We start from the raw sequence: 27371 nt of genomic DNA on the forward strand, positions 1-27371 counted from the left end.
TGTTCCTACGCTTTTTTTTTTCTTGCGCGCTCTCTAATTGACAGGTGTCAGATTGTGACAGATACTTGTAAAAATAATATTTCAAAGTTTGTTTGGAAGCCTTTTAAATCACCTTTATCGTTACGGAAATGAAAATGTTTCGCTGAGGCATCTCTCTTTAATTTGCATCACCTCTATTTTAACTACTATTTACTCACTCAAAAATTGTTCAGTTTATGGAAGATCTTGCCGTATTTACGGCCATAAATCATTCGGGTTCTTTCGGAAAGAATTTCGTCAAGTTTAAAAACAATAAATACGTTATTTACCGGCTAAGGGTCGGTCTGTATGGTGAAAAACTGTGACCTCGGTCTTGAAAATGCTGCCCTCGGCCTACGGCCTCGGGCAGTATTTTCAAGACCTCGGTCACAGTTTTTCACCATACGGACCTCCCAGCCGGCAAATAACATATATATATTTTTGCGCCAAATAGTGGCTATTGTTTATGTAACATGTGAAATAGGGTAATATTCGCAACTGGTCCACTTACTCTTTTCATAAATGAAATGTTCAAAAATATTTTGTTAACTCCGATCAACCCAGATACAAGTTATGTGGTTTTTCATCGATTACGGGAAAAAAGTTACTTTTTCTGTGTCTCTCGCAGAATGAGCCGGTTTGAATTCCTTCTCGTAAAATAAGAAAATCAGAGAATTCTTTTCATTTTCCATTAAGAAAATCGTGGGGATTCAAATCTTAAAAAAAATTATTCAGAGGTACTCACACTCATGTAAACGAACATCCAGTGGATACGGCTGTGTCATGCTCGTTTCAGTGCATCCTGAACGACTCGTCGCTAACCAGAATGATTTTAAAATAGGTGTTTATCGTCTTGAAAGACTCTCTTTAAGACACTCATCAGCGACGACGATACCATCAGCCACTTATTTGGCTGATAATGATAGATATTTTTGGTTTTAAGTCGGCGACGGCAAACAATCGAGGAATTGATCACAAAATACCTTTTGGTACATTTTATTCTTGAAAATACACATATTAAGCCTCCAACATCTACAAACATCTGTTCTGGCTCCCAACAATTCGGAAACCGATTGTAGTATGAAAATTATTAGCTTTTACAAAGTAACTGAAAAAAAATACGAGCACCCTGACTGGTAAAATAACAATCGTTTATTGCATCGGTAAATCCATAGAAAATTGAATTAGTTTAAAAGAAATATACCACACTTTCTATCAGTTTTTAGAGGTAATAACTTATGTGGGATGTTGAGAGAACACTTGAGAAGTTTTTATATCAATCGTCCCCGGCTAGTAATTAAAAACTTTTGTCGTGTTCTCCAAATAATTAAAATTTCTATGAGTAATAGGAAAAAAAGAACTTTTAACTTAATGATAAATATCACAAAGACAACTTTGACCGGAAAAGCGATCGACTTTTTCAGAAAATTACAGTTTACTTCATCCAAGAAATGAAATTTGTAAAATGCTTGTGATTGTCTTTTTCGAAGATTATATTCTGGCTCTGTTATCTCGATAAGGATGTGTTTCAAAATTAACTTTGACAAAAGGATTTGCAAATATAGATGTGATTCTCAGTCGAGCGCTCAGAGTCTGTCCTCCAGTTTCATCGTGTACTTTTAGATCGTAGGAATACCAAGCACTAACGAGATTTGTTTCAAGCGTTGAAGATATTGTAAAAAAACCCTCCTCTTTGCAGGTTAATTTAGTGTTATCAACTGAGTTGATAACGTAAATTGGCTACCATAAAGAGTTTAAAGGCTAAGGTTAGCCTCTTTGCGGTGGCCAATTTATGTAATCAACTCAGTTGATAACACTAAATTACCCTGTGACACTCTCCCACCGACGCAGCACCAAGGTTTCTTTAGAAACCTACCACCTTTATTCAATCCTCTTCTTTACAGTTTGGCGGTAATTCTATGATCTGAACCTTTTACTCGTAGGGCGGAGATGATACAAGCTTATTGAGTTTTTCAGGAATAGTTTGTATAACAGTGTTCACAGTCAACGTGTTGGAAACGGCACTAAAAGTCGCCGCTCTTCCTCGTGAAAAGTTTATAGTTCTACAGTGCATTGACGGTGTCGTTTGGCTCATCGACTTTACCCTGCTGGTTTTTTTTTATTGCATGGTTTACAGAAAAAAACGAAAACAGAGCCGACGTCAGATCAACCGTATAACCACCAAGATCGAAAGCAGAATTACCTTTAAGGTATTTCTGATAACCGTTGCCGTTGCTCTTCTCTTCAATGCGCAGCTGAAGCGGAAGAGTCATACAAATGGTAACTGCTGTTGTCCATGTTTGTTCAATTTTCGGAGGTTTACAGGTTTGCCAACGAAATACGAGATGGTATTTCCTCCAAGAATTGAGCAGCTAAGTCTAGTGGTCGTGTAGCAGAGACTTGAAATAAACTCTCAGGGAGCTAAGTAAGACTAACGTTTGCTCTCTTATTGATATTAGCGTTTTGAACAAGGAAAGACAATTTGGAAGAGATAATATCCGTGGAAAAATATGCGTTTTTATTAGGCTATTATTAATGTATCATATGAAATTGGTTATTTGCAACTGGTCCACTCACTCTTTTCATAAATAAAATGTCCAAAAATACTTTTTTAACTTCCATGAACCCAAATACACGTTTCGTTGTTTTTCTTTTGTTGTAAAAAAGAGACACTTTTCCTGTATCTCTCACATATTGAGCTAGTTTGAATTCGTTGACGTAAAATATGTAAATCCGAGATATCCTTTCGTTTTTCATTAAGAAATTCTTTGCAACTGATACAAATTATATTTTCAATAACTATTAGGGATCTGGACTCTGACTGTACCTGACTCGTGCTCAAAATGTTAGTTTGTCCGTCATTCTCCTCTTTTCCCTAATTTTCATGATCACTCCTACACCCACAGGATCAATCTTATACCCGACAGACTTTTATCTTTACGTCTTAGATAAACTACGGATCACTTGAAAAAATTATAAATTTTGGGGGAATTTAAGAACGATTCTTCCCAGATACTCCCTCATCTACTAGTTGGAGGTAACAGAACGCAACGAATAGGACGTTGCCAAACAAACCTTTTTCATTTTGCGGGAAACACTAGAAAGAAGATCCAAGTCAGTAGAAATGCATTTAACTTTCGTAATTTACTGGCTTCTTCAGTCAAATGACGCTCGATATATTTCTTTGTTGGTTACGGTTATTAAAACTACCTACGACACCTTACTTCTCTCCAGCACTTCCACATCCTTTCATATAAAGTTTAATTCGACTTAAGGATTCAATACCCATTTTATTGGAGCGATATTGGTTGACTATAGCGTATAAAAAATTTGTCAGGTTGAACATTTGGACTTGTAACCTTAGAATACCTTAATGAAATAAGTATATGAGTTATGCTTATTCGGTTTCGCTGAAATTTAAGTACTGACCATAATCTAAGATAGTGTCTTCTGCGTTTTTTCTTTTTTCCAGTTTTAGTCTGTCATGTGAGGAATGCCTTTTCCAGGGCCCTTTTCTAGACAATTCCTGATGCTGCGTTTACATTGAAGGTTGGGATATAAATTTTCAAGAAACAATAATAAAAAAAAAACAGAAGCGAAATAGGAAGGACTTTTATTTACTTAAGATCCACGCCATTATTCCTGAGATTTATATTTGGCTTCGGGCCCGTAAATAACTTAAAGCCACAATGATTGTTTTTTCGCATGCAGCCTTGCAGATTAGTTTTGCTCTCTAAATTTCGCCTTATTTATGATAGAAATGTTTTCTCTACTCCTCGTGCAACATCTTACTTACTTCTAGCCTCTTACTCTATTCCCTAGGTGGTTTTTGTCTGAATTTTCCGTTACCATAGCGACCACAACTAGGTAGACATAATTGACCTATCACCCCAACCTCCTTAGGCGAGATTCCAAGTTCTCGCATACAGGCTTGCTATCCAGAGAGGCATGTCTATCGTTGCCATAGTGATTTTAGTTAGTGCCAGATTATTAACGAATATATTGGCGACGTTATGAAGCCTGGGATCTCTGTTTATAACATAAGTAACGAGCCAGTTACCGGAAGGCGATTCAGAAAAGTTAATCAGCCTGTGAAGTTGCAACCTCTATCGGAAAAAATTTGTCTTGTGGAACCTACGTGATGAGACATTCCCAAGCTACGTTAGATATAACACTTCAACCATGTTGATTCAATTGTAAAATAAAGCGGAAGTGTTAATTTTCAAATTATAATTTAGAGAGTTTAAGTTTTGAAAAATCGAAATCAAAGTAGTCACAACAGCCAATCAGCCAATCAGAAGAAAGGAAAATACCTTAAAGAGCCAATACGAAATCAAAATGTAGGTCCCTTAGGTAAAAGAACTCTGATTTGGAGGAATTAAAGATAAAAATTGTTCACAGATCTCCCACTCATCTCAACTAACATCCAGTGGTGATGGCTGTGTTACGCTTGTTTCGATGCATCCTGAACGACTCGTCGCTAACCAGAATGATTTAGAAATACTTGTGTTTCGTTTTAAAAAACTATTTTTAGGACATACAGTAGCGATAACAGTGCAATGAGCTTCTTATTTGGGTGATAATGAGAGATCCTTACTAACTTTTAGTGCTTTTCTGTAATTTTGAAATGACTGAATTTTGGTTTCAAGTCGGTGACGGTGAAAACAAGGAATTAATCACTTAAAACGTTCAAATACCCAACATCGACTATATTATTGAAAAATACACATATAACACTTCCGACGTCTACAAAAATATATTCTGCCTACGAACAATACGGAAAGAGATTGTAATAAGGGAATTATTAGCTTATATAAAATAACCGAAAATAAAAACGAGCACCCTGACTGGTAAAATAACTATTGTTTATTGCATAGGTAAATCCAGAGAAAATTGATACAATTTTAAATGAATAGACTGCACTATCTAATTAAAAAAACTTTTCTGGTGTTCTCCCAATTATGAGAATCTCTGTTACTGATAGGAAAAAAGAATTTCCACCTTGATGTACCTATGACACGAATTCGTTTTGCGTATTTATTTAACTTATCATATGAACAAACCAATTCCAATAGAAGATAAATTTTAAAAATATCAAAACTCACTTTCTCCGTGCCCTAGAGTCCTCTCATTTTGTCTTTAAAGTGTCCTGAAGACTGGTATTGAGTTGCCGGGTGATAACGTTGAAAACAGTGAGAAATCTCTCAGTTGACACCAACAAGTCTTTCATATCTCTGTAATTTTCTATCAGTTAGCGTTGAAATGCTCTTGAAATAATGTCCGATAGTGATGTATACCTACCTTAAGGGAGCTTTACCAAGACTTGTGACACATCGTACTCAAGTAGTAAAGAGAAAGTGGAAGTTGCGAGTACGGTTAAGTCTAGAATCGTTTTGCAACCTCGCGTCTTACTCAATTCCTTGAATGATTCCGATCTGTGTTCCCGCTACCAAAGCGACTACAACTCAGTGCCTTTTTGAAAGCCTCTTTGAACTGCGGATTAATAAATCCGTATATAATTGGATTCACAAAGCTCCTCGAGAACGATCCTCAGCTCCTCACGATCGTAAGTCCGTTGACAATCACTCCTGTACTAGCTTTTTTGTATACATTGTTCTCTGAGACACAAATAACAAGTTTTTCATAATATGATACCGCTGACCATCCAAAAAGATAAGGCGTTGCCAGAAAAATGGAAATCAGCCAAACCAAAACACAATACAACCGAGCTGCTCTTTTGCTGGGAAATACTTTTCTGTACAGGGTGGGTTTTACGACTTTTATGTATCTATTGAATGTTATCAGAGCTATCGTGAATATAGAGGCACATGCCAAAATATGTGATGTTGATCCTACCACCTGACACCAAACTTGGCCGAATTTCCAAGTTCCCGTAGACAGACTCGCTATCCAGAATGGCATACTCGTCATTGCCATGGCGATGTCAGTCAATGCTAGATTATGAATAAACATGTTAGTCACCTTGTGGAGCCTGGAATCTCTGTAGATAACGTAAACAACCAGCACGTTACCAGACATGGCTGAGAGCAGGACGAGAGCTGCCACTGTCACTTCCACTTTAATTTCAGTTCTGGAGCGACCAAGATGATCATGTAAAGGTGATTCAGACACGTTTTTCAGCTTGAAAGGTTATGTTTGGTTTGAAAAAAAAATGACCTGTCTTGATTATAATGGCTCATCCTGCCGTTCTTTTAAACTCTCAATTAGTAAAATTTTCTTTTGTTGTTATCGAAAAATGATCGAATTTTGGTTCTGTTCAGCGACAATTATAAACTGAGGAAGTAATCAGTAAAATCCTAATCAAATCTTTAATTTTCTATAAAAATTAATTGCAAAATTCACAACATTTATAAACATCTGTCAAGGATGACAGAGACCACTTCCAATTGGTGAATTACAAGCGTTAGTATCTTCATTAGTGATAAGAAAAGGGACATTAAACTTAACGATAAAACTTATCAGAAATTACAAATTTGACAGACTTTTGTTTCCAAATTGTCTGGAAATGCATGCAATTTTACGGCGACATCTTATCATCGGCTACCATTTGGGAAATCAATCAAGTTAATGCAAGGTTGTCATTTTCCCCGGTATCGGTTGGAGGTAACAGAACGCAACGAATAGGACCTTGCCAGACAAACCCCTTACATTTTGCGGGAAACTCTAGAACGAAGATCCAAGGCAAAAGAAATGCACTTACATTTCGCAATTTCCTAACTTCATCAATCAAATGATGGTCAATAGATTTCTTTATTGCTTTCGGTTATTAAAACTATCTACGTCACCTTACTTCTCTCCAGCACTTCCATATCCTTTCATATAAAATTTAATTTTGTCTTTAGGATTCAATACCCATTTCATTGGTGCGATGTTCGTTAACTATAAAGACTTTTAGGTCGTGTACATCTTAAGCCTCGATTATTAGATCATAAAGCGTTTGGTTGTTTTTGCAATGGGAAAGTCTCACGAAACAACATTAAAAGGTCCAAATGGGGCTAATGAAACTGTCGATATGAAAAGATTTATGTTCCGTGCGCTGCATCAGTATTAAAAACTAATAATCAAAGCTCTTGCCAATACAGCTCCAAGTTGTTGACTTGAAAACTGAAGCCCAAATAACATAAAGCCACACTGCTTGTTTCTCGGAATGCAGCCCTGAATATTAGTTTTGTTTTCTAAATGTCGTTTTAGGATCTTACCGCACTAGCTACAAAGTTATTTATTTAGACAAATTTTCTGGCATATCAAACATTTTACAAGTACGGATGGTTCGTCGCGACTTGACAAATTTTGGCTGAAGCGGACAAATTTTCAAACGTATACCGCCAACAAAATTTGTCTCGGTAAAATATTATGATCATGATTCCGTTGACGAGAACTCCCGCAAACAGTAAAGTGTATAAGTCGGTCTCAAAAAGCCAAATTTCGGATGATATTACGTCCTTACCCACCCACCCAGTAAGAGTACAGAAAAAACAAATGGAAACCATCCAAACGAGAACACGATACCACACGAGGCACAACATTCATATGTACCCTTACTTTCTCTTCGCCGCGATTCACCATCCTAAATCGTCCCCGACTTTCTCTGTGCGACCTCGTAGCTCAGTCGGCAGAGTAACGGTAGATCAAATCCGGAGGTCGTGGGCTCGATTCCCACCGAGGTCAAAAGATTTTTTCTTTGCCTCGTGTGGTTCCCTGTTTCCCTTTATTAGGGCTAACGCCCGGTGGGTTATTCATGGGTTTAAATAGCACTTTAATTTACACTTCAGAGTTAATTCTCTGTTTCACCATTTGTGTTCCCAGTGCTACGCGGCACAACATTCATTCGAGAACACGATACAGCCGAGCTGCTCTTTTTTATGGGAATACCTTTCTATACAGGCTGCGTTTTAAAACCTTAAAGTAACGATTAAATTCTATCAATGCCAGCGTAAAGAGAGATGCATAAGCCACTATGGAAATCACTAAACCTGTCACCCGACACCTCACTCGGGCGAAATTCCAAGTCCCCGTATACAGGCTCGCTAACCAGAATGGCATGTCTATCATTGCCAGGGCATGCTATATATCAGTCAGTGCCAGATTTATGAATGTGGCTGCGAGACAAATGGTGATGGCCAAAGTCACTTCGACATCAATTTCAGCCCAGCAATTTGGCAAGGCGATTCAGACATATTAATCAGCTTTGAAGGTTGCAACCTCTTTCGAGAAAAAAGTTTCTTGTCTGGTGGAACCTACGTGGTGAAAAAATCCCAAGCTACATTGAATGTAACATCTCTATCACGTTGATTCAACTGTGAAATAAAGCCAAAGTGATAAATTGCAATTTGAGATTTAGAGCGGTTTTCGATTGAATTTCGAAAAATCAAAACCAAAGTAACACAAAGGCCAATCCGAAGAAAAGAAAGTACCATTAAGAGCCAATGAGAGCTCGAAGTAGAACCAAAGAAGCGGGAAAACGTGGACGCCCAATCACAGAACGTGCTAAAGTAAAAGTAATGTAATACTGGATCAATTTTGCTACTCCAATGAAAATCTTGCTATCGCTCATAGGAGCGCGAGCAAGAGGGTCGAGGGTCACATTTAGACCGCCAAATCGTGTTTTCAATGCGCGAAAAATGGTCAAGGAAACTTGTTAGGCGCTGAGGTCGATTATTTCAAATTTTAAATACAGCCATCAACCAGAAAACGCAGAATCACTCGCGTCATAGTCACGTTGATAACAAATATCACTAAGACAAATTTGGCCGGAAAAGCGATCGATTTTTTAAGAAAACTGCAGCTTACTTCATCCAAGCAATGAAATTTTAAAGTGATCTGAAACCTTCACTCACAGAGCGAACTTCAAGATAATACAAACCTACAATTAGAGAATTCATAGCACTCATTTTCCTTAGTTTTTTTAACGATCTTCGAAATGTTTCAAACATTTAAGCAAAAGAGGCCTTTTTCTGTGTTTAAATTGCAGGTCGTGCGAATGTCCAGCACAAACGAGATTTTTTTGAAAACATCATCGTAAAATACAAGGAAACTGAAGGCTATGAACAGTTTGGTTCTAAGTTTTTGTTAACTGCCGCTCATCAGCGGCGAGCTCTTGACTTCTCAATTTGTAAACCTATCGATAATGGCTATTTAGGAACACATTAAATATAACTAATCTGAACAAAACAAAAACGAAATTTGCCGAAAAAGGTAAATATTACTTATTGATTTGATTAAACGGAATATTTATCAAAATAATCAGCTTTTCAGATTTGTATTTCAAATATATCATTGCCAAAATCGAGGCCTCTTTTCTCATCACTGATAGAAATTTTAGCGTTAATAATTTACTGATTGCAACTTGACTTCGAATTTTTCACATTTGAATTTCAAAGAAAAAAAGCTTTCGAGAGAGATCACTAGCAGCTGTGTACAACCAAACTCAGTTTTTTAAAATTTTTAAAAATACAATCGCTTTTTTCTTTTCTTTCCCCTTTTTTAACAGCAACAAAACAACATTTCTTTGAGTGAACAGCTATTAAAATCGCGGCAGGACCTTTCATTATCGCCCGGAAAAGTTGTTGTCGCAATCGCAAATTAATTTCTTCAAGAACTTGTTAGCGATAAGAAACACTACAAACTAAGTTTCCCAAAGATTCTTATAAGAGACATGTTATTTGGTTTGCGCTGAAAAGAGCCATTGCCTCTCCAGCTCACAGTTGTCAACATGAGTATGAGTAACAGTGAGGACTCGCTTGTTAACTCCTCCAAAGCAGTGTTCTTTTGTCCACGGGATCCGCTGTTTTTTTGGGACTTGGAGAACGAAGTATCCCTTCAGCTGGTAATCGCCATCACTGCAATCGCTGCTCCTTTTACCACTTTCTTAAACACATTAGTCATCGTCACCATCCAGAAAACAAGAGAGTTACAGACGAACTCCAACATTCTGATCACTAGGTTGGCCATTACTGATCTGTTAGTGGGTGCGGTTTCAACGCCTCTGATCATCACAGTAGATGCATTAATTCTTCAAGGAACTGTATCAGAGAGCATTGTATGCAGTATAAATGAAAGCGCAGCATTTGTGCTGTATGGTGCTTACAGTGCTTCACTTATGCATTTAACTCTAATGGGTTGGGAGAGGTATGTTGCGATTGCAAAACCTATGAAGTACAAAGTTTTGGTGAGAAAACGAAGGATTAAGAGGTATTCAGGAATAATTTGGATAACAGTTTTCACAGCCTTCGTGTTGCTAACGACATTACAAGCCGTCACTCTTCCTCCTGAATTTTTAACAGTTCTTCACCTCATTGAGGGTGTTTTTTGGCTCATCAGCTTTTTGGCGCTGGTGTATTTTTACAGTATGGTTTATAGCAAAGCACGAAAACAGAGCCAATGCCAAATCAGCCAAATAACTGCCAAGATCCAAAGCAGAATTGCGTTTACGGCGTGTCTGTTAACCGCTGCCGTTTTCCTTTGTAGCCTTCCTATGGCCGCTTTTGTCGGTACAGTGGAATTTTTGCCCATTCTTCGCGCAAGTTCAGTTTTTCGATGGTCAGAAGTTCCCCTTTACTTAAACTCTCTTTTAAATCCTGTGCTCTATTTTTATAGAAACAGGCGATACAGGAAAGCTACACTAAAATTGCTAAGATTCCGAATGCCTTTGAAAAATCGGTCAGTGGGTCCTTCTACAAGATGGCGTCGAGATTCTTTTGTGCTTGTAGATGAAAAGTACTTTGGTGACACTGAAAGAACTCAATGTCTCCCACGATCACAGTCTTGGGCAGCAGATACACATGGACGGTTGGATATCATGCCCGGAATGCAAAATAAGTCAGCAATGAAGCGAAGATTTTCATGTCCACCCTTACTAAGCTATGGAAACTTGCGTGAGGTGATCCAACCTGTTACACGAACTATCACAGTGCAGACTGAACTTACGCCCGAAAACAAACTGGCAAGGAGTGATGGAAAACAAGATTAGAACTCCTACAGCTGCAGCATAGCGAGAGAAAAGTATTTCGAATTCACGCCGGGCTGGCGCGTGCCGTGAAGTGGAACTTTGTCGCCCGCTGTTGTTTGAGATTGTACAGCGGAAATGCGAATAAAAGTACAAAGCAGTTTTCAAAATGGCGGCTGAAAATAGCATTTTGAATGCTATTGTGGCTCTTCGTCCTTTACGTGATGAAGTCGATAATTTCTTTTTGTTTGAAGAAGAAGTAAAAACAGCTCTCACTTCAATTTTTGAAAAAAACCGTGTGGGCCAAAGCTCTTTGAAACGAGCTAAAATGTCACAAATCCTAGCGACAGCACTCCTGGAAGGAGAAGTGAAGATGTGGCTTAAGATGCTCCATAGGCGCCTCAGTCCAAGAATGAAGGCCCGAAGCGCTTGGACTGTAGAGTTTAAAAGGGCGATGTCCTCTGAAATATTTTCCTTAATTTTACAGATGGTTAAAAAGGCCCGTTCCGCTTATGGTGTTGTGCACAACGAAGAAAAACACACAGATATAATCTACTATAACAGAGAGAACAGACTGATTCGAGATTTTGCCCAGTTATCTGAGCTAAGCAGAGACTCAGTCCGAGAATTCCTTATTAAGCAGAGTAAAGGAACAAGAAAAGGAACTTCAAAAGTTTCCATAACTTCTGAAACGCCTTTCACCATCACATTTATTAAGAGGACACAGCAAGTGGTGGGTATTGTCTCAAGTCTCTATATGCACCATTGACTTGGTTTTCAGTTTCTAAGCCCTCTAGATAGTCTGGGTCAATTTCATGAACAGTCCCAATGTCAATCTTTTTTAACTGTTCTACAAGGTTACTACAAGTTAGAAGCTTTGGAACCTGACAGCCTTTACAAATTGAAATACTTGTTCTTTTCCCTGGTTTGCCTTCATTTGATTTCATTGCAAGCACCAGTCTTACACTTCTGTACTTTCGTTTCCCCATTACACCACTTGCATAATATGTTGCAATACTTCGAACAATGTTGTCATCTGACTTTTCAAATTCTAACACACTCTTCTTATACTCTTTACAAACTATTCTATTGGTCAACTGCTTGTTCTCTGTCACATATTTTGTTAACTTATCTAACTTGCATCTCTTTTGCAGAGTGTCAAACATTCCCTCGAAACAGGCTGAGGAATGTTCATTTGAGCTCCCATGAATTTTGGCAGCAGCTTCAATGGTTTCATGCCTCCTTTTTCTTGCGGTCCTTGGTCCCAGTGTTGATTCTCCATTGACAAGTGCAGTAGGGCTTCTTGTTCGTGCCTGAGATACCTGTCCCTGTGACTAAAATATTGCTAAATTAGACACTGGGTAGTAACACAATTATTTAAATTAGATGTGGTTGGATGATAACAAAATAGATATTTAGCCAAATCTTACATTTAATATGTTGATGTTTACAATTAAGATACACTGTCATTTATGATAGTCTTTACTGACCAAATGAACACAGGCACTCGCTCAGGTTTCTTGCATAGGTACCGGCATAGAAGCCTGACCATGGCTGTCATTCTGGCACTGGCTCTGTGTTAAGTGGTTAGTTCACCGAAATTGAACTTGCAAAATATTTTTTTTTATTTTTACAAAATTGAATATTTTTCTGTTCACATTATTAATAAAATTTGGCATAAAATTAAACCTCATCCAACCACTAATCAATGCAAACCTACAGACTTAGTTGGAGGTTGCACCCAGCAGTTTTTTGCTGCATACTTACTGGTACTGGTAAAACAACCACAATAAAGAATCAAGAGTATACTCACAGGAATATTTTCTAATTCATTTGTTATGTCTTTGAAGTGTTCCCTGACTGTGGCCAACTGAAAGCAATTATTATACAAGTGATTTCATAAGCACTGACTGTTTAATTTCAAGTGTCATTTAGAGTTTAAACACATAAAAAGCTTTTACCCTGTCAAAATTGAAATTCAAGCCTCCCTACACATGGACCTCCACCACTTTCCTATAATCCTTTGTTACAATATTCTCTGATATTGAAAATAAAAATCTTCCCAAAACATTAATACTGGACAAATTTATCTCACCTTTTCTTGGGCTCGCTGGACTTTTTTGTACTCTGCCGATAGCTTGCGATTTTCATCAACAGCTTTCTCCCTTGCAACCTTGCGAGCTTTCATGAATTGAGCCAAGTTAAAGCGCGTGTTCTTTGTGTGCGGCATCCTAGAAGTTAACTCATAAAAAACTAAGGAAAGAAGGCAAAATTAGGAAAACAAAAATCATAGAGCTTTTGTCAAGGCTTTGAAGTTTCGGTTCGTAGCACAAATTCTTGGATAAGTAAAGAAAATTAAAAAACTATCCTAGCCAAAAATACGATAGAAACGACAAATAAACCTTACCTTTTCTTTTACTATTTCCTCTACTGTCTCTTGCTAAGCGAACATCGAAGAAATCATGGCATATTTAGTATCAAAATGACGGGAAAACTGTGTACTTTCAGCACATTCGAGTTTTGGCGCCTTCGGACTAACTCCAGGACCGCTCGGAGGCAGTTTTCAACAGGCGTTAACTCAGTTCCAGGCTTCTCTAAAAACCACACGGTCACAAACGCCATATTTGTGGACGCTGATTGTTCCGCTTCAGAGCGCTCACCAGCCCGGCGTGGAAGAAAAACCGTTTCTTTTATCCAAAAGCGGACGTCAGAAATTAGCTTAAGTTAAGTCTTAGAGATACAATCCAGCCTCATGAGTTCTAACGATAATGAGAGCTTCCAGAAAAAAACTATCCAATATAATCTAAAGTAAGTCTTAAGACTCATTGTCGTACAATCTATATATATTTAATCACAACGGCTCGTGGTAACAGTAAGAAAAAGCACAGGGAGGCGATGACGAATTAAAAAAAAAAAAGTGATGAGTTCTCTGAAGAAGTTACAGAGCGAAAGAATAGAAAACCTAATTAATCGCTAACTTTGACTCTCATTTGAAAATTGCTTTAAAAGCTGCGGGCAGTGAACCTGAAAAAGAAAGGGAAGCATTCCAGATAAACTCTGGAAACAAGTCATCTAGTGTTAAATAGCATTTGAAACTATGACTTTTTCTGGGTTATTTTTTTCAAGTTCATCAGTTGGCATTGTCATCCATACAGTTTATATTTTGAAGTAAAAACGATGGGACCTTGATAATTTTTGTTTACACTTCATTTTCATGTGGCGAAAGTACGCAACCTCTTCAAAGTACTCAAATATTTGCACTGCAGGAGATGAATGAAAATGACACTTTTCCAAATTTCAGGCTTTTGCATTTCGCAAACTACACAATACTCTATATTAAAGTTCACATGGCAACCAGGTGGACAATCAGACATGGTTTGATGCTAAATGAATATGGGGGGTAAGTTTCTAAAGAAACTGTGATGCTGCGTCGGTGGGAGATTATAGCAGGTAATTTGGTGTAAACAACTGAGTTGAAGATGTAAATTCGCCACCGTGAAGAGTAAAAAAAGCTGACGTTTCGAGCGTTAGCCCTTCGTCAGAGCGATTGGAGGAATTGCGGGGTGTGCGTGAGTTTATATGCAGAAAGTGGAGCTCTGCTGTTGGTGGGAGTGTGGTGACGAGAAAATAAAAATGAATTAGTTGAATGAAAAAAGCTCGTATATACCGTGGGGATTAAGACATAGTCATTAAAGCGGCCGACAAAAGCGGCGCGGTTGTTGTTTGGCGGGCCGACCTCTGTCAAAAAGAAGCTTTGCGGCAACTTTCTGGCACCTCCTTTTATTGCTAAGTAGACAAAGATCTCACTTAAATAACCAAAACATTGTCAAAAATGCGATTAATCATCTCATAGCTAAACAAGAATTGCCGGCCACTGCTAAAAATCTCACCATCACCACTCCTAGAGCTTCGTGTAATTACTTTTTAACTAAAATCCACAAACCTAACAACCCAGGTCGACCCATCGTTTCCGCTTGCAGTTGTCCCACCGAACTTATTTGGACAAAACTATGACACCTATCGTCAAAACTTTGCCATCTTACATTAAGGACAGCCAACGCGGACTTGAAATTTTCCTTGACTTTAATTTCCTTGGCCAAAACAAACTTATTTTCATTTTTTTAATGGACATTAAATCTCTTTATACTGTCATTCCCAATGATGAAGGTCTCCGGGCCCTCAAACATTTTTTCGATCATCGCACTGTTAAGGAACCTAGATCTGAAACACTGCTCCGTTTGACCGAATTAGTACTTTCACTCAATTGCTTTTCATTCGGTGGTAACTATTACAAACAAACTAATGGCATGGCCATAGGTACTAAAATGGGACCCAGCTACGCAAATCTTTTCGTAGGTTTTATCGAGCATCAATTTTTTAGTCAATACCACGGCCCAAAGCCTGAACTCAACGGCCGTTACATTGACGACTGCATCGGCGCTACCTCCACTACCAGAGAGGAGCTAACTTTATGTATAACCGCCGTCAATTCCTTTCACCCGGCTCTTAAATATACCTGGGAAATTTCCGACTCATCTTTGGCTTTTCTAGACATCAAGATTTCAATTGAAGGCAACGGTTTAAGCACAAGTGTTTTATTACAAACCTACAGTTTGCGGCCTTTCCTAACATCTAGGCAGTTCGGAAAGCTGCAAAACACTTAAAAAAAAAATTTATCTTCGAAATCGCCACTTGATTCCCACGGTATCAACGAGTGCTTTTCATTCAACTAATTTTTCTCGTTTTCTCGTCACCATACTCCCACCAATAGCGTAGCTCCACCTTCTGTATAGAAACCCACACACAACCCACAATTCCTCCAATCGCTCCGACGAAGGGCTAACGCTCGAAACGTCAGTTTTTTTTACTCTTCTCGGTGGCCAATTTACGTTTTCAACTCTGTTTGTTGTTAACACTGTTAAAGCATGTTTTTTTGTCTTGTCTCGTGACAAGACGAAAGAAATAGAGGAAGATCTTTCTCTATTTCTGTGCCAAGCTCAAAACTTACCACCTCTCTCATTCTATTTACAAATAGGACGCTATCGACATTGGTGGTCTTAGCAGTATGTGAGACGCGTGTCTTACGAACTTCATAATAGACCCCGCTCACCATAGAGTCTTTGTGGCTCAATGGTAGAGCATCGATGCTCTGAGGTTCGATTCCTTGTGGGGACTCAGAATATTTTTTTTTCCTACGCTTGTGACAAGACCAAAAATATCTTTCCCCAATAATCACATGGTTTCCTAATGAGCTTCATCGCCTGGAAAAACAAAGGTTTTCTTATATTCGTATATTTTAATTGTAAATATTTACTGGCTGAACAAATCTATCGATTACACGAAAGAACTTTTAAAATTTAACATAGCATGCATGAGAGTAACCAAGGTAAGTTGTTTTTTTAAGATTTTGTTTCACGAGCTTTATAAATATTTGAATAATGATGATAAAAAAAAAAGAAAACTTCAGGAAAGGCAATACGAATTCAAAAATCACGTTTGCTTCTTGCTCCACTTTAACTCTGCAGACAACTATCAAATGGATACTAACGTTCATATCCTAAATTAAAAACGTCTGCGTGTTATCCCAATAATAAGAAGCTCTATTATTGATAGAAAAAAGGACTTCTAACTTAATGTGCCCATGACATGAAATTTTTTTTTTCGTATTTATTCACCTTATCATATGAACAAACCAATTCCGATAGAACAAAAATTTCAAAAAATATCAAAACTCGGTTTTTTTTCAGGCCCTATAGTTCCCTTATTTTGTCTTAATGAGTTAGACTGGTAACGAGTTGCCTATACGAGTTGGGATACTGTGAAATCCCTCAATTGACACCAACAAATCTTTCACATCTCTTGTTATTTTGTTGCAGTCAACGTTAAAATGCTCTTAAAATAAATTCCGATAGCGATGTATACCTGCCTCAAGAAAGCTTTACCGAGATCTGTGATACATGGTACTGAAGTAATAAAGAAGAAATGGAAGTTGCGAGTGCGGTTCAGGCTAGAAAATAAAACAAATCTCCATTATGCCGCAGTCCCTAATCGTTTTGCAACCTCGTGTCTTACTCCATTCCTTGAGTGATTCTGATCTGTGTGCACGCAACCAAAGCGACTAAAACTCAGTGCCTTTTTGAAAGCCACTTTGAACTGCGGATTAATAAATCCATATATAATTGGATTTACCAGGCTACCGGAAAACGCCAAGTAAACACTTGTTGTATAAAATTTTTGAGGAATATCAAACCCAAAGGTCCAAATGACGGCGATAATGGAGATTGGAGACCATGTTACCACAAAGAAACAGGCTACGGTGAAACATGTCTTTAAAACACTCACGTCAGTCATATTGGTGCGGCGAGAATCATTTGCGGAGCGGACTCCGTTTCCTTTAGCGTGAGCGTTTAAATTTCTCGTGCTTTCTCTGACAGCTTTATAGATTTTAAAGTTACAATAAAATATCATGATCGTAAGTCCGTTGACAATCACTCCTGTACTAGTGTTTTTGTATACATTGTTCTCTGGGACACAAATAACAAGTTTCTCATGAAATGATACCCCTAACCATCCAAAAAGAAAAGGCATTGCCAGAAAAATGGAAATCAGCCAAACCAAAACACAATACAAACGAGCTGCTCTTTTGCTGGGAAATACTTTTCTATACAGGGTGGGTTTTACGACTTTTATGTATCTATTGAATGCTATCAATGCTATCGTGAATATAGAGGCACATGCCAAAATATGTGATGTTGATCCTGCCACCTGACACCAAACTTGGCCGAATTTCCAAGTTCCCGTAGACAGACTCGCTATCCAGAATGGCATACTTGCCATTGCCATGGCGATATCAGTCAATGCTAGATTATGAATAAACATGTAAGTCACCTTGTGGAGCCTGGAATCTCTGTAGATAACATAAACAACCAGCATGTTACCAGACATAGCTGAGAGCAGGACTAGAGCTGCCACTGTCACTTCCACTTTAATTTCAGTTCTGGAGCGACCAAGAGGATCATGTAAAGGTGATTCAGACATGTTTTTCAGCTTGTAAGGTTACGTTCGGTTTGGAAAGAAAAGTGTCCAGTAAAACCTAGGTAAATAATGACAGACAACCTTTGTTATATGTAGCATTTGCATCATGGTGATTCAACTCTAAAGTTAAGCGAGATCGGGAAATAGTAGATTCAGATTTGAAGTCAAGTTCAGATTGATTATGGTGTCGCATTTCAGTGGTCAATGAATTAACCCAAATTCTCTAGACCCACCTGCGAACGTGGTGGAGGAAAAGCAAAGCAATTTCCCTCTCATAAAAATGCAGCAAATGTATCGCTGATAAACCTCTGTTTATTTAAAAGACTGTCACCTTCAGTTACTTTTTGAAAACACCAAAAAAAGTTTTCTCTTTTTCATGATATTTCGGTGTAATATATATTAATCTCTTCTTATTCAGGCTATATTTTCGAAACCTCATTTTAAGGAGGTCGATCCTCAAATGTTTTTTTAAGTTTTGAGTACCATACAAAATTGCACTTTTATTGCAATTCAAAAATCTATTTAAATGTTAATTTAAAACCAGTTATTATAAAGTTCGGATATTACCCGCGCTGTCATTGGTTGAAAGAGCATGCTCTATTAGAGTAAAAAAAACGGAGGTCAGATAAAGCCGTCAAGCCATTTGCTATTTTGTAATTTCGAACAAGCTTAAACAAGCAGGCAACTAGCAACAGAAGAACCATACAAATGTTTGTAACCATGCCCAGCACCGTAATTGACGTTATTAAAAGGCGAGCAGAAACGAAAATCCCTAAACACAAAACGAAATGGACTGTGCAAGTTTTGAAGGATTACACGCTTATTTAGATTCTAAATAAGGATTTTTGCCAAAGTAGCTCTTTTGGGAAATAGGTAGGTCTCGCGCCCGCGATTATGATATTTACAAAGTTTTGTTTCGTCTGATCACACACACTTCATCAGGGATTCGACAAGATGAACAAAATTGAACCACTAGTATAGTGGACGTTTACAGTACAAACCACGCTCAAATTGGGGTGTGAACAGCAAAAAAAAAAACCACAAACAGAAAATGTTACGCAAATCCGGCGCAACAAATTGGAAATGTTACGAGTTGCAGCACTCATAAATTCATTCATAAATAAAATGTCCACAAATATTTTAATCTCGATGAACCCAAATACAAGATTTGTTGTTTTTCTTGTACTGTAAAAAAAGATACTTTTTCTGTATCTGTCACACAGTGAGCCACTTTGAATTCGTTGACGTAAAATAAGAAAATCAGCGAAGTCTTTTCGTTTTTCATCAAGAAATTCTTTGCAATTGGTACAAATTTTATTTTCTATAATTTTTAAGGACCTAGACTCTAATTGTACCAAACTAGTGATCAGTATCTTAGAGTTTTTTCGTTATCCTCCTCTTTTCCCTAATTTTCATGATCACTCTTACACCCACAGGATCAATCTTATACCCGTAGGAATTATTTTTTTACGTCTTCGATAAACTACGGATCACTCTGAAAAAAAATAAATTTGGGGGGGAATTTAAAAAACAATTCTTCCCAGATACTCACATTCGTGTAAACCAGCATCCAGTGGTGATGGCTGTGTTTTGTTCTGTTTGGTGCATCCTGAAAAATTGTATCTTGCATGAATGGCTAGGAAATAGGTTTCTCGTCTTGAAATGCTCACTTTAGGAGACTAATTTAATTTGTCGTTAAGACAATAACCTGTCCTGATTATAATGGCTCATCTTGCCGTTCTTTTAAACTCTCAATTAGCAAATTTTTCTTTTGTTGTTATCGGAAAATGATCGAATTTTGGTTCTGTTCAGCGACAGTGATAAATTGAGGAAGTAACCAGTAAAATCCTAATCAAATCTTTAATTTCTATGAAAATTAATTGCAAAATTCACAACATTTAAGAACATCTGTCGAGGATGACAGAGACCACTTCAATTTGGTGAATTACTAACGTTAGTATCTTCATTAGTGATAAGAAAAGGGACATAAAACTTACCGATAAAAAATATCAGAATTGCAAATTTGACAGACTTTTGTTTCCAAATTGTCTGGAAATGCATGCAATTTTACGGCGACATCTTATCATCGGCTACCATTTTCGAAATCAATCAAGTAAATGCAAGGTTGTCATTTTCCCCAGTATCGGTTTGAGGTAACACAACCCAACGAATAGGACCTTGCCAGACAAACCCCTTACATTTTGCGGGAAGCTCTAGAACGAAGATCCAAGGCAAAAGAAATGCACTTACATTTCGCAATTTCCTAACTTCATCAATCAAATGATGGTCAATAGATTTCTTTATTGCTTTCGGTTATCAAAACTATCTACGTCACCTCACTTCTCTCCAGCACTTCCACGTCCTTTCATATATAATTCAATTTTGTCTTTAGGATTTAATACCCATTTCATTGGTGAGATGTTGGTTAAGTATAGAGACCTCTAGGTCGTGTGCATCTTAATCGTCGATTATAAGATCATAAAGCGTTTGGTTGTTTTTGCAATGGGAAAGTCTCACGGAACCACATTAAAAGGTCCAAATGGGGCTAATGAAACTGTCGATATGAAAAGATTTATGTTCCGTGCGCTGCACCAATATTAAAAACTAATGATGAAAGCTCTCCAAGTAGCTGATTACGAATTAAGAAGTAAAACAGTTTCCTTCTCGAAAGAGGCAATGTGCTGGAACAAATGTCGAATGGGAGTTAAAATTCATATATGTTCATGTCACATTCGTCAATTTTATTTCCTTGCTTTTTTATATCTGTGTATTTGTATATTCTTTTAACGTCAATTCTCTTGGGTGGGCGTCCTGTATGAGTCAGTGTCCCATCCGCGCCTTTTGCTCTTGGGCTATCATATCCTGTAGTTAATCTTGTTCCTTCTTATCATGTAATTATTTTCTCCCCATTTAATGCTAAATAGAGATTTGGAGTTCATATATTACACTATGTATAAGAAGAACGAAATTATTTGTCGAGTTTTCGTTGCCAATACAGCTCCAAGTTGTTGACCTGAAAACTGAAGCCCAAATAACATAAAGCCACACTGCTTGTTTCTGGGAATGCAGCCCTGAATATTAGTTTTGTTTTCTAAATGTCGTCTTAGGATCTTACCGCACTAGCCACAAAGTTATTTATTTAGACAAATTTTCTGGCATCACAAGCATTTTACAAGTACGGATGGTTCGTCGCGACTTAACAAATTTTGGCTGAAGCGGACAAATTTTCAAATGTATACCGCCGACAAAATTTGTCTCGGTAAAATATTATGATCACGATTCCGTTGACGAGAACTCCCGCAAACAGTAAGGTGTATAAGTCGGTCTCAAAAAGCCAAATTTCGGATGATATTACGTCCTTACCCACCCACCCAGTAAGAGTATAGAAAAACAAATGGCAACCATCCAAACGAGAACACGATACAGCCGAGCTGCTCTTTTTTGTGGGAATACCTTTCTATACAGGCTGCGTTTTAAAACCTTAAAGTAACGATTAACGTCTATCAATGCCAGCGTAAAGAGAGATGCCTAAGCCACAATGGACATCACTGAACCTGTCACCCGACACCTCACTCGGGCGAAATTCCAAGTTCCCGTATACAGGCTCGCTATCCAGAATGGCATGTCTATCATTGCCAGGGCATGCAAAGTATATCAGTCAGTTCCAGATTATGAATGTGGCTGCGAGACAAATGGTGATGGCCATAGTCACTTCGACATCAATTTCAGCTCGACGATCAAGACCTAGAGGATCATGGCAAGGCGATTCAGACATATTAACCAGCTTTTAAGGTTGCAACCTCTTTCGTGAAAAAAAGTTTCTTGTCTGGTGGAACCTACGTGGTGAAACAATCCCAAGCTACGTTAAATGTAACATCTCTATCACGTTGATTCAACTGTGAAATAAAGCCAAAGTGATAAATTGCAATTTGAGATTTAGAGCGGTTTTCGATTGAATTTCGAAAAATCAAAACCAAAGTAACACAAAGGCCAATCTGAAGAAAAGAAAGTACCATTAAGAGCCAGTGAGAGCTCGAAGTAGAACCAAAGAAGCGGGAAAACGTGGACGCCCAATCACAGAACGTGCTAAAGTAAAAGTAATGTAATACTGGATCAATTTTGTTACTCCAATGAAAATCTTGCTATCGCTCATAGGAGCGCGAGCAAGAGGGTCGAGGGTCACATTTGGACCGCCAAATCGTATTTTCAATGCGCGAAAAATGGTCAAGGAAACTTGCTAGGCGCTGAGGTTGATTATTTCAAAATTTGAATACAGCCATCAACCAGAAAACGCAGAATCACTCGCGTCATAGTCACGTTGATAACAAATATCACTAAGACAAATTTGGCCGGAAAAGCGATCGATTTTTTAAGAAAATTACAGCTTACTTCATCCAAGCAATGAAATTTTAAAGTGATCTGAAACCTTCACTCACAGAGCGAACTTCAAGACAATACAAGCCTATAATTAGAGAATAGCACTCATTTTCCTTAGTTTTTTTAACGATCTTCGAAATGTTTCAAACATTTAAGCAAAAGAGGCCTTTTTCTGTGTTTAAATTGCAGGTCGTGCGAATGTCCAGCACAAACGAGATTTTTTTGAAAAAATCATCGTAAAATACAAGGACACTGATGGTTATGAACAGTTTGGTTCTAAGTTTTTGTTAACTGCCGCTCATCAGCGGCGAGCTCTTGACGTCTCAATTTGGAAACCTATCGATAATGGCTATTTAGGAACACATTAACTAATCTGAACAAAACAAAAACCAAATTTGCCGAAAAAGGTAAATATTATTAGCTGATTTGATTAAACGGAATATTCATTAAAATAATCAGCTTTTCAGATTTGTATTTCAAATAAATCATTGCCAAAATCGAGGCCTCTTTTCTCATCACTTATAGAAATTTTAGCGTTAATAATTTACTGATTGCAACTTGACTTCGAATTTTTCACATTTGAATTTCAAAGAAAAAAAGCTTTCGAGAGAGATCACTAGCAGCTAAGTACAACCAAACTCAGTTTTTTAAAATTTTTAAAAATACAATCGCTTTTTTCTTTTCTTTCCCCTTTTTTAACAGCAACAAAACAACATTTCTTTGAGTGAACAGCTATTAAAATCGCGGCAGGACCTTTCATTATCGCCCGGAAAAGTTGTTGTCGCAATCGCAAATTAATTTCTTCAAGAACTTGTTAGCGATAAGAAACACTACAAACTAAGTTTCCCAAAGATTCTTATAAGAGACGTGTAATTTGGTTTGCGCTGAAAAGAGCCACTAAATACCAAACGACTGACAAAAGAGTTGTATAAGCAAAAATCTCGTGGTTCGTCATGTGAACCGGCCCTTTCCGTGCATTACAACGTCAATAATCATCAAGATAACACGCGTGATCAGCATATGATCACCTCAGTTAGTATGAACATATATCATATATATATATATATATATATATCATATGAACATCACAGTTAGTTGTCATGGTGTTGAGGGCCCAATGACCACTGGGTGCTATTGCACAATTTTTCCATTTTGTGGCGGAGGAAAAAAAAAACGACCAAAAACAAAGGCATTTTATGACTGGGCTACCACAGGTATCCCAGTAATTACAAGAGATATGAGAGATTTGTGAGTGTCAAGTGAGTGTTTTTAAAGTTTTCTACTTCATCACCCAATAATTCGTTACCATTCTACGGGAAACTACTAAGACAAAGTAAGGTCACTCTATGCCCCAAAAAACTCAGTTGCAAATGTTTTGAAATTTTTCCTCTATCTGAATTGGTTTCTACTTATGATAAGCTATATATTTACGCAAAAAAAATTTCGTGATGTAGGCACTTTAAATTGCAGGTCGTGCGAATGTCGAACAATAACTAGATTTGTTTGAAAACATCATCGAAAAAGACGAGGAGACTAAGAACGGTCTGGTTCTGGGTTTGCGTTATCTTTCCTTCATTAGCTGCGAGCTCTTGACGTCTCAACTTTGCAAACCTATTTGATAACGGCTATTTAGGGACACATTAAGTTATCTAAATAAAACAAAACGAAATTCGCTGAAAAAAGTAAATCTTACTAATTGATTTGATTAAGTGGAATATTCGTCGAAAACTCAGCCTTTCAGATTTCTATTTCAGATATATCATTGCCAAAATCGAGGCCTTTTTCCTCATCACTAATAGAAACTTTAGCGTTAACAATTCACTAATTACATTTTGACTTTGGATTTTTCGAATTTAAATTTCATAGAAAATTAAAAGCTTTAGAAAGAGATCACTGACAACTGTGTACAACCAAACTCAGTATAAGAAAGATGGTAAGTTTAGAGCTCGGTAAAGAAATAGTGAGAAATTTTTTTTTCGTCTTCTAACGAGCGTGAGACAAAACATAATATCCCAGAATATCTTATAAGTAACGTGCTATTTGGTTTGCGCTGAAAGAGCCATCGCCTTTGCAGGTCACAGTTGTCAACATAAGTGTGAGTAACAGTGGGGACTGGTTTGTTAACTCCACCAAAGCAGTGTTCTTTTGTCCAAATGATCCGCTGTTTGTTTGGGACTTGGAAAACAAAATATCCCTTCAGCTGATAATCGCAATCACTGCAATCGCTGCTCCTTTTACCACTTTTTTGAACACATTAGTCATCGTCACCATCCAGAAAACAAGACAGTTACAGACGAACTCCAGCATTCTGATCTCTAGTTTGGCCATTACTGATCTGTTGGTGGGTGCAGTTTCATCGCCTCTGATCATCACAGTAGATGCATTAATTCTTCGAGGAACTGTATCAGAGAGTATTGTATGCAAAATAAATCACAGTGCAGCATTTTTGCAGTGCATTGCTTACAGTGTTTCATATATGCATTTAATTCTAATGGGCTGGGAGAGGTATTTTGCGATTGCAAAACCTATGAAGTACAAAGTTTTGGTGAGAAAAGGAAGGATGAAGAGGTATTCAGGAATAGTTTGGATAACAGTTATCATAGGCTACGTGTTGGTGATGACATTACAAGCCATCGCTCTTCCTCATGAATTGTTATTCGCTCTATACTTTATTGAAGGTGTTGTTTGGCTCGTCGGCTTTATGGCGTTGGTGTATTTTTACAGTATGGTTTATAGCAAAGCACGAAAACAGAGCCGAGGCCAAATCAGCCAAATAACTGCCAAGATCCAAAGCAGAATTGCGTTTACAGCGTTTCTGTTAACCGCTGCCGTTTTCATTTTTAGCCTTCCTATCCCCGTTGTTGTCGCTACAGTGCAATTATGGCCCATTCTTCGCGCAAGTTCAGTTTTCCGATGTTCAGAAGTTCCCCTTTACTTAAACTCTCTTTTAAATCCTGTACTCTATTTTTATAGAAACAGGCGATACAGAAAAGCTGCACTTAAACTGCTAAGATTCCGAACGCCTTTGCAAACTCAGTCAGTGAGTCCTTGTACAAGGTGGCGTCGAGATACCTTTGTGCCTGTAGATGAAAAATACGTTGGTGACACTGAAAGAACTCAATGTCTCCCACGCTCACAGTCTTGGGCAACGGATACACATGGACGCTTGAGTATCATGCCCGGTATGCAAAATAAGTCAGCAATGGAGCGAAGATTTTCATGTTCACCCTTACTAAGCTATGGAAACTTGCGTGAGGTGATTCAACCTGTTACACAAACTATCACAGTACAGATCGAACTTACACCCAGAAACAAACTGGCGAGGAGTGATGAAAAACAAGATTAGAACTCTTACAGCTGCACCATAGGGAGAGAGAAGTCTTTCAAAGAAAACACCTTTCTTTTTCCACAAGCGCTCGGTAGAAATAAGCTAAATTTAAGTCTCAGAGATGCAATCCGGCCATATGAGCTTTAACGATTAAGAGTGCTTCCAGTAAAAAACTATCCAATAAAAATTTTAAAGGATGTCTTATGACTTACTGTCATACAGTCTGTATAAATTAAATCACAACGGCTCGTGGTAACAGTAAGAAAAAGCACAGGGAGGCGGTGACACATTAAAAAAAAGAAAAGTGATGAGTTTTCTGAAGAAATTTCACAGCGAAAAGATAGAAAACTTATTTAGTCCATAACTTTAACTCTCATTTGAAAATTTATCTAAAAGTTGCGGGAAGTGAACCTGAAAAACTAAGAGAAGCAATCAAGATAAACTCTGGAAACAAGTCATCTAGTGTTAAATAACATTTCAAACTATAACTTTCTCTGAATAATTTTTTTCAAGTTCATCAGTTGGAATTCTCATCCATAAAGTTTATATCTGAAGTAAAAACGATGGGACCTTGATGATTTTCCTTTATACTTAATTTTCATGTGGCGAAAGCATGAAACCTCTTCAAAGTACGCAAATGTTTGCACTGTAAGAGATGAATGAAAATGATACTTTTCCAAATATCAGGCCTATGCACTTTGCAAGCTACACAATATTCATGGGAAGCTTACGCTAGCTTCTGTAAATCACTGAGTATCAAGATGTAGGAAACCTATAGCGTTTTGCCTTAAGATCGATCTCAATTTCCGGACCATTTTTTTGCCCAAACGTCCAAACCACGGCCGCTTTTCATTCTGAAGAAGCTTCGAATTTACAGCGTTTTCATTAATACTAAAAAAATAAAACTAGCACAAAAATGGTTTTTCAAATTGAAAGGCGAACCTCCGAAATTTATAAAACATAATTCATTCCTTTTTCGGTGGCAGTAAGTTTGTGATCGCTTTGTCTTGCATACATGTCATGAAATGTTTAGTTGTCTTGTGAAAGCAGCGCGCGATTTACTTGTGAGCCTAAACTGGGATACTCATTTTCAAGTATTAACAACACTGTCAAGTAGAATTTAATACTCTGCTAGTTTGGTGTCAGTTCAGAAAAAGAGCTATGCTCTCTTGCTTGGAGATAACGTCACCTCCATCTATAGATCACTCTGATAACAGTAACCTAAGGATCGACGGAATCGCATTCACGAAAAAGGCAAAGATCGTATGCAGAAACACAACTGAGTGGATTTTTCACTGATTACGTGAATTTTTGACGAAGTTCCTGAAGTATTCTCTGAATAAAATAAAACAGACTTCTCAAAAGAAGATCGATCGCTTTCGTGAAGTCCTCCAGATTTGTATTGTAAATAGTTTGTCTTTACATCTGTGACAATCTTGCTACCGCTAATTGATCTGAAATCTGCTAACCCACTGATTGCAAGTGATTTCCTCCTCTCAGCTTTAACAGATGTCCAGTACGTCAAGTTTCTTAGATTTGAATTTTATACAGAATTAAAGATTTTCAGTGAGTTCTAATGATTATTTCCCTAAATCGCGACGGACGGCGACGGGTGCTTGCTCTTCATTTTAGTATCAAGAACCCTTA

General features: G+C 37.7%; 4 protein-coding genes across 4 annotated transcripts; 1 reads left to right on the forward strand and 3 right to left on the reverse strand.

Annotated features, from left to right (window-relative positions):
• Nucleotides 1-5568: 5568 nt before the first annotated feature.
• On the reverse strand, nucleotides 5569-6165 carry LOC149037801 (beta-2 adrenergic receptor-like; the record flags this gene model as incomplete). The annotated part of the gene is made up of 1 exon (XM_089186406.1): nucleotides 5569-6165. A coding segment is annotated over one exon (597 nt), but the record flags the coding sequence as incomplete, so codon positions are not given.
• A 4925-nt stretch (nucleotides 6166-11090) lies between these two features.
• On the forward strand, nucleotides 11091-12809 carry LOC149037802 (uncharacterized). The gene is made up of 2 exons (XM_089186514.1): nucleotides 11091-11717; nucleotides 12139-12809. Exons 1-2 carry the CDS (start codon nucleotides 11154-11156, stop codon nucleotides 12166-12168), a joined length of 594 nt encoding a protein of 197 aa, XP_089042640.1. The 5' UTR covers nucleotides 11091-11153; the 3' UTR covers nucleotides 12169-12809.
• LOC149037803 (uncharacterized) lies at nucleotides 11698-13505 on the reverse strand. Its single transcript, XM_089186513.1, has 4 exons — nucleotides 13392-13505; nucleotides 13080-13237; nucleotides 12798-12854; nucleotides 11698-12318 (listed from the first exon to the last, which is right to left on the reverse strand). Exons 2-4 carry the CDS (start codon nucleotides 13212-13214, stop codon nucleotides 11698-11700), a joined length of 813 nt encoding a protein of 270 aa, XP_089042639.1. The 5' UTR covers nucleotides 13215-13237; nucleotides 13392-13505.
• A 2982-nt stretch (nucleotides 13506-16487) lies between these two features.
• On the reverse strand, nucleotides 16488-19708 carry LOC113671266 (melanopsin). Its single transcript, XM_089186864.1, has 2 exons — nucleotides 19572-19708; nucleotides 16488-18077 (listed from the first exon to the last, which is right to left on the reverse strand). Exon 2 carries the CDS (start codon nucleotides 18020-18022, stop codon nucleotides 17015-17017), a length of 1008 nt encoding a protein of 335 aa, XP_089042990.1. The 5' UTR covers nucleotides 18023-18077; nucleotides 19572-19708; the 3' UTR covers nucleotides 16488-17014.
• Between the last annotated feature and the right edge of the window lie 7663 nt (nucleotides 19709-27371).

This window comes from Pocillopora damicornis, chromosome 11 (assembly GCF_964200805.1).
Source record: "Pocillopora damicornis chromosome 11, jaPocDami1.2, whole genome shotgun sequence".
Taxonomy (NCBI): domain Eukaryota; kingdom Metazoa; phylum Cnidaria; class Anthozoa; order Scleractinia; family Pocilloporidae; genus Pocillopora; species Pocillopora damicornis.

Coding starts and splice junctions, on each gene's coding strand:
- LOC149037802 (XM_089186514.1), top strand. CDS start 11,154: ATGGCGGCTGAAAATAGCATTTTGAATGCTATTGTGGCTCTTCGTCCT. Junction 11,718..12,138: donor TTAAGAGGACACAGCAAGTG/GTGGGTATTGTC, acceptor TCTCTTTTGCAG/AGTGTCAAACATTCCCTCGA.
- LOC149037803 (XM_089186513.1), bottom strand. CDS start 13,214: ATGCCGCACACAAAGAACACGCGCTTTAACTTGGCTCAATTCATGAAA. Junction 12,855..13,079: donor TCCAGCGAGCCCAAGAAAAG/GTGAGATAAATT, acceptor AATTGCTTTCAG/TTGGCCACAGTCAGGGAACA. Junction 12,319..12,797: donor ATGAATTAGAAAATATTCCT/GTGAGTATACTC, acceptor GCAATATTTTAG/TCACAGGGACAGGTATCTCA.
- LOC113671266 (XM_089186864.1), bottom strand. CDS start 18,022: ATGTCTGAATCACCTTTACATGATCCTCTTGGTCGCTCCAGAACTGAA.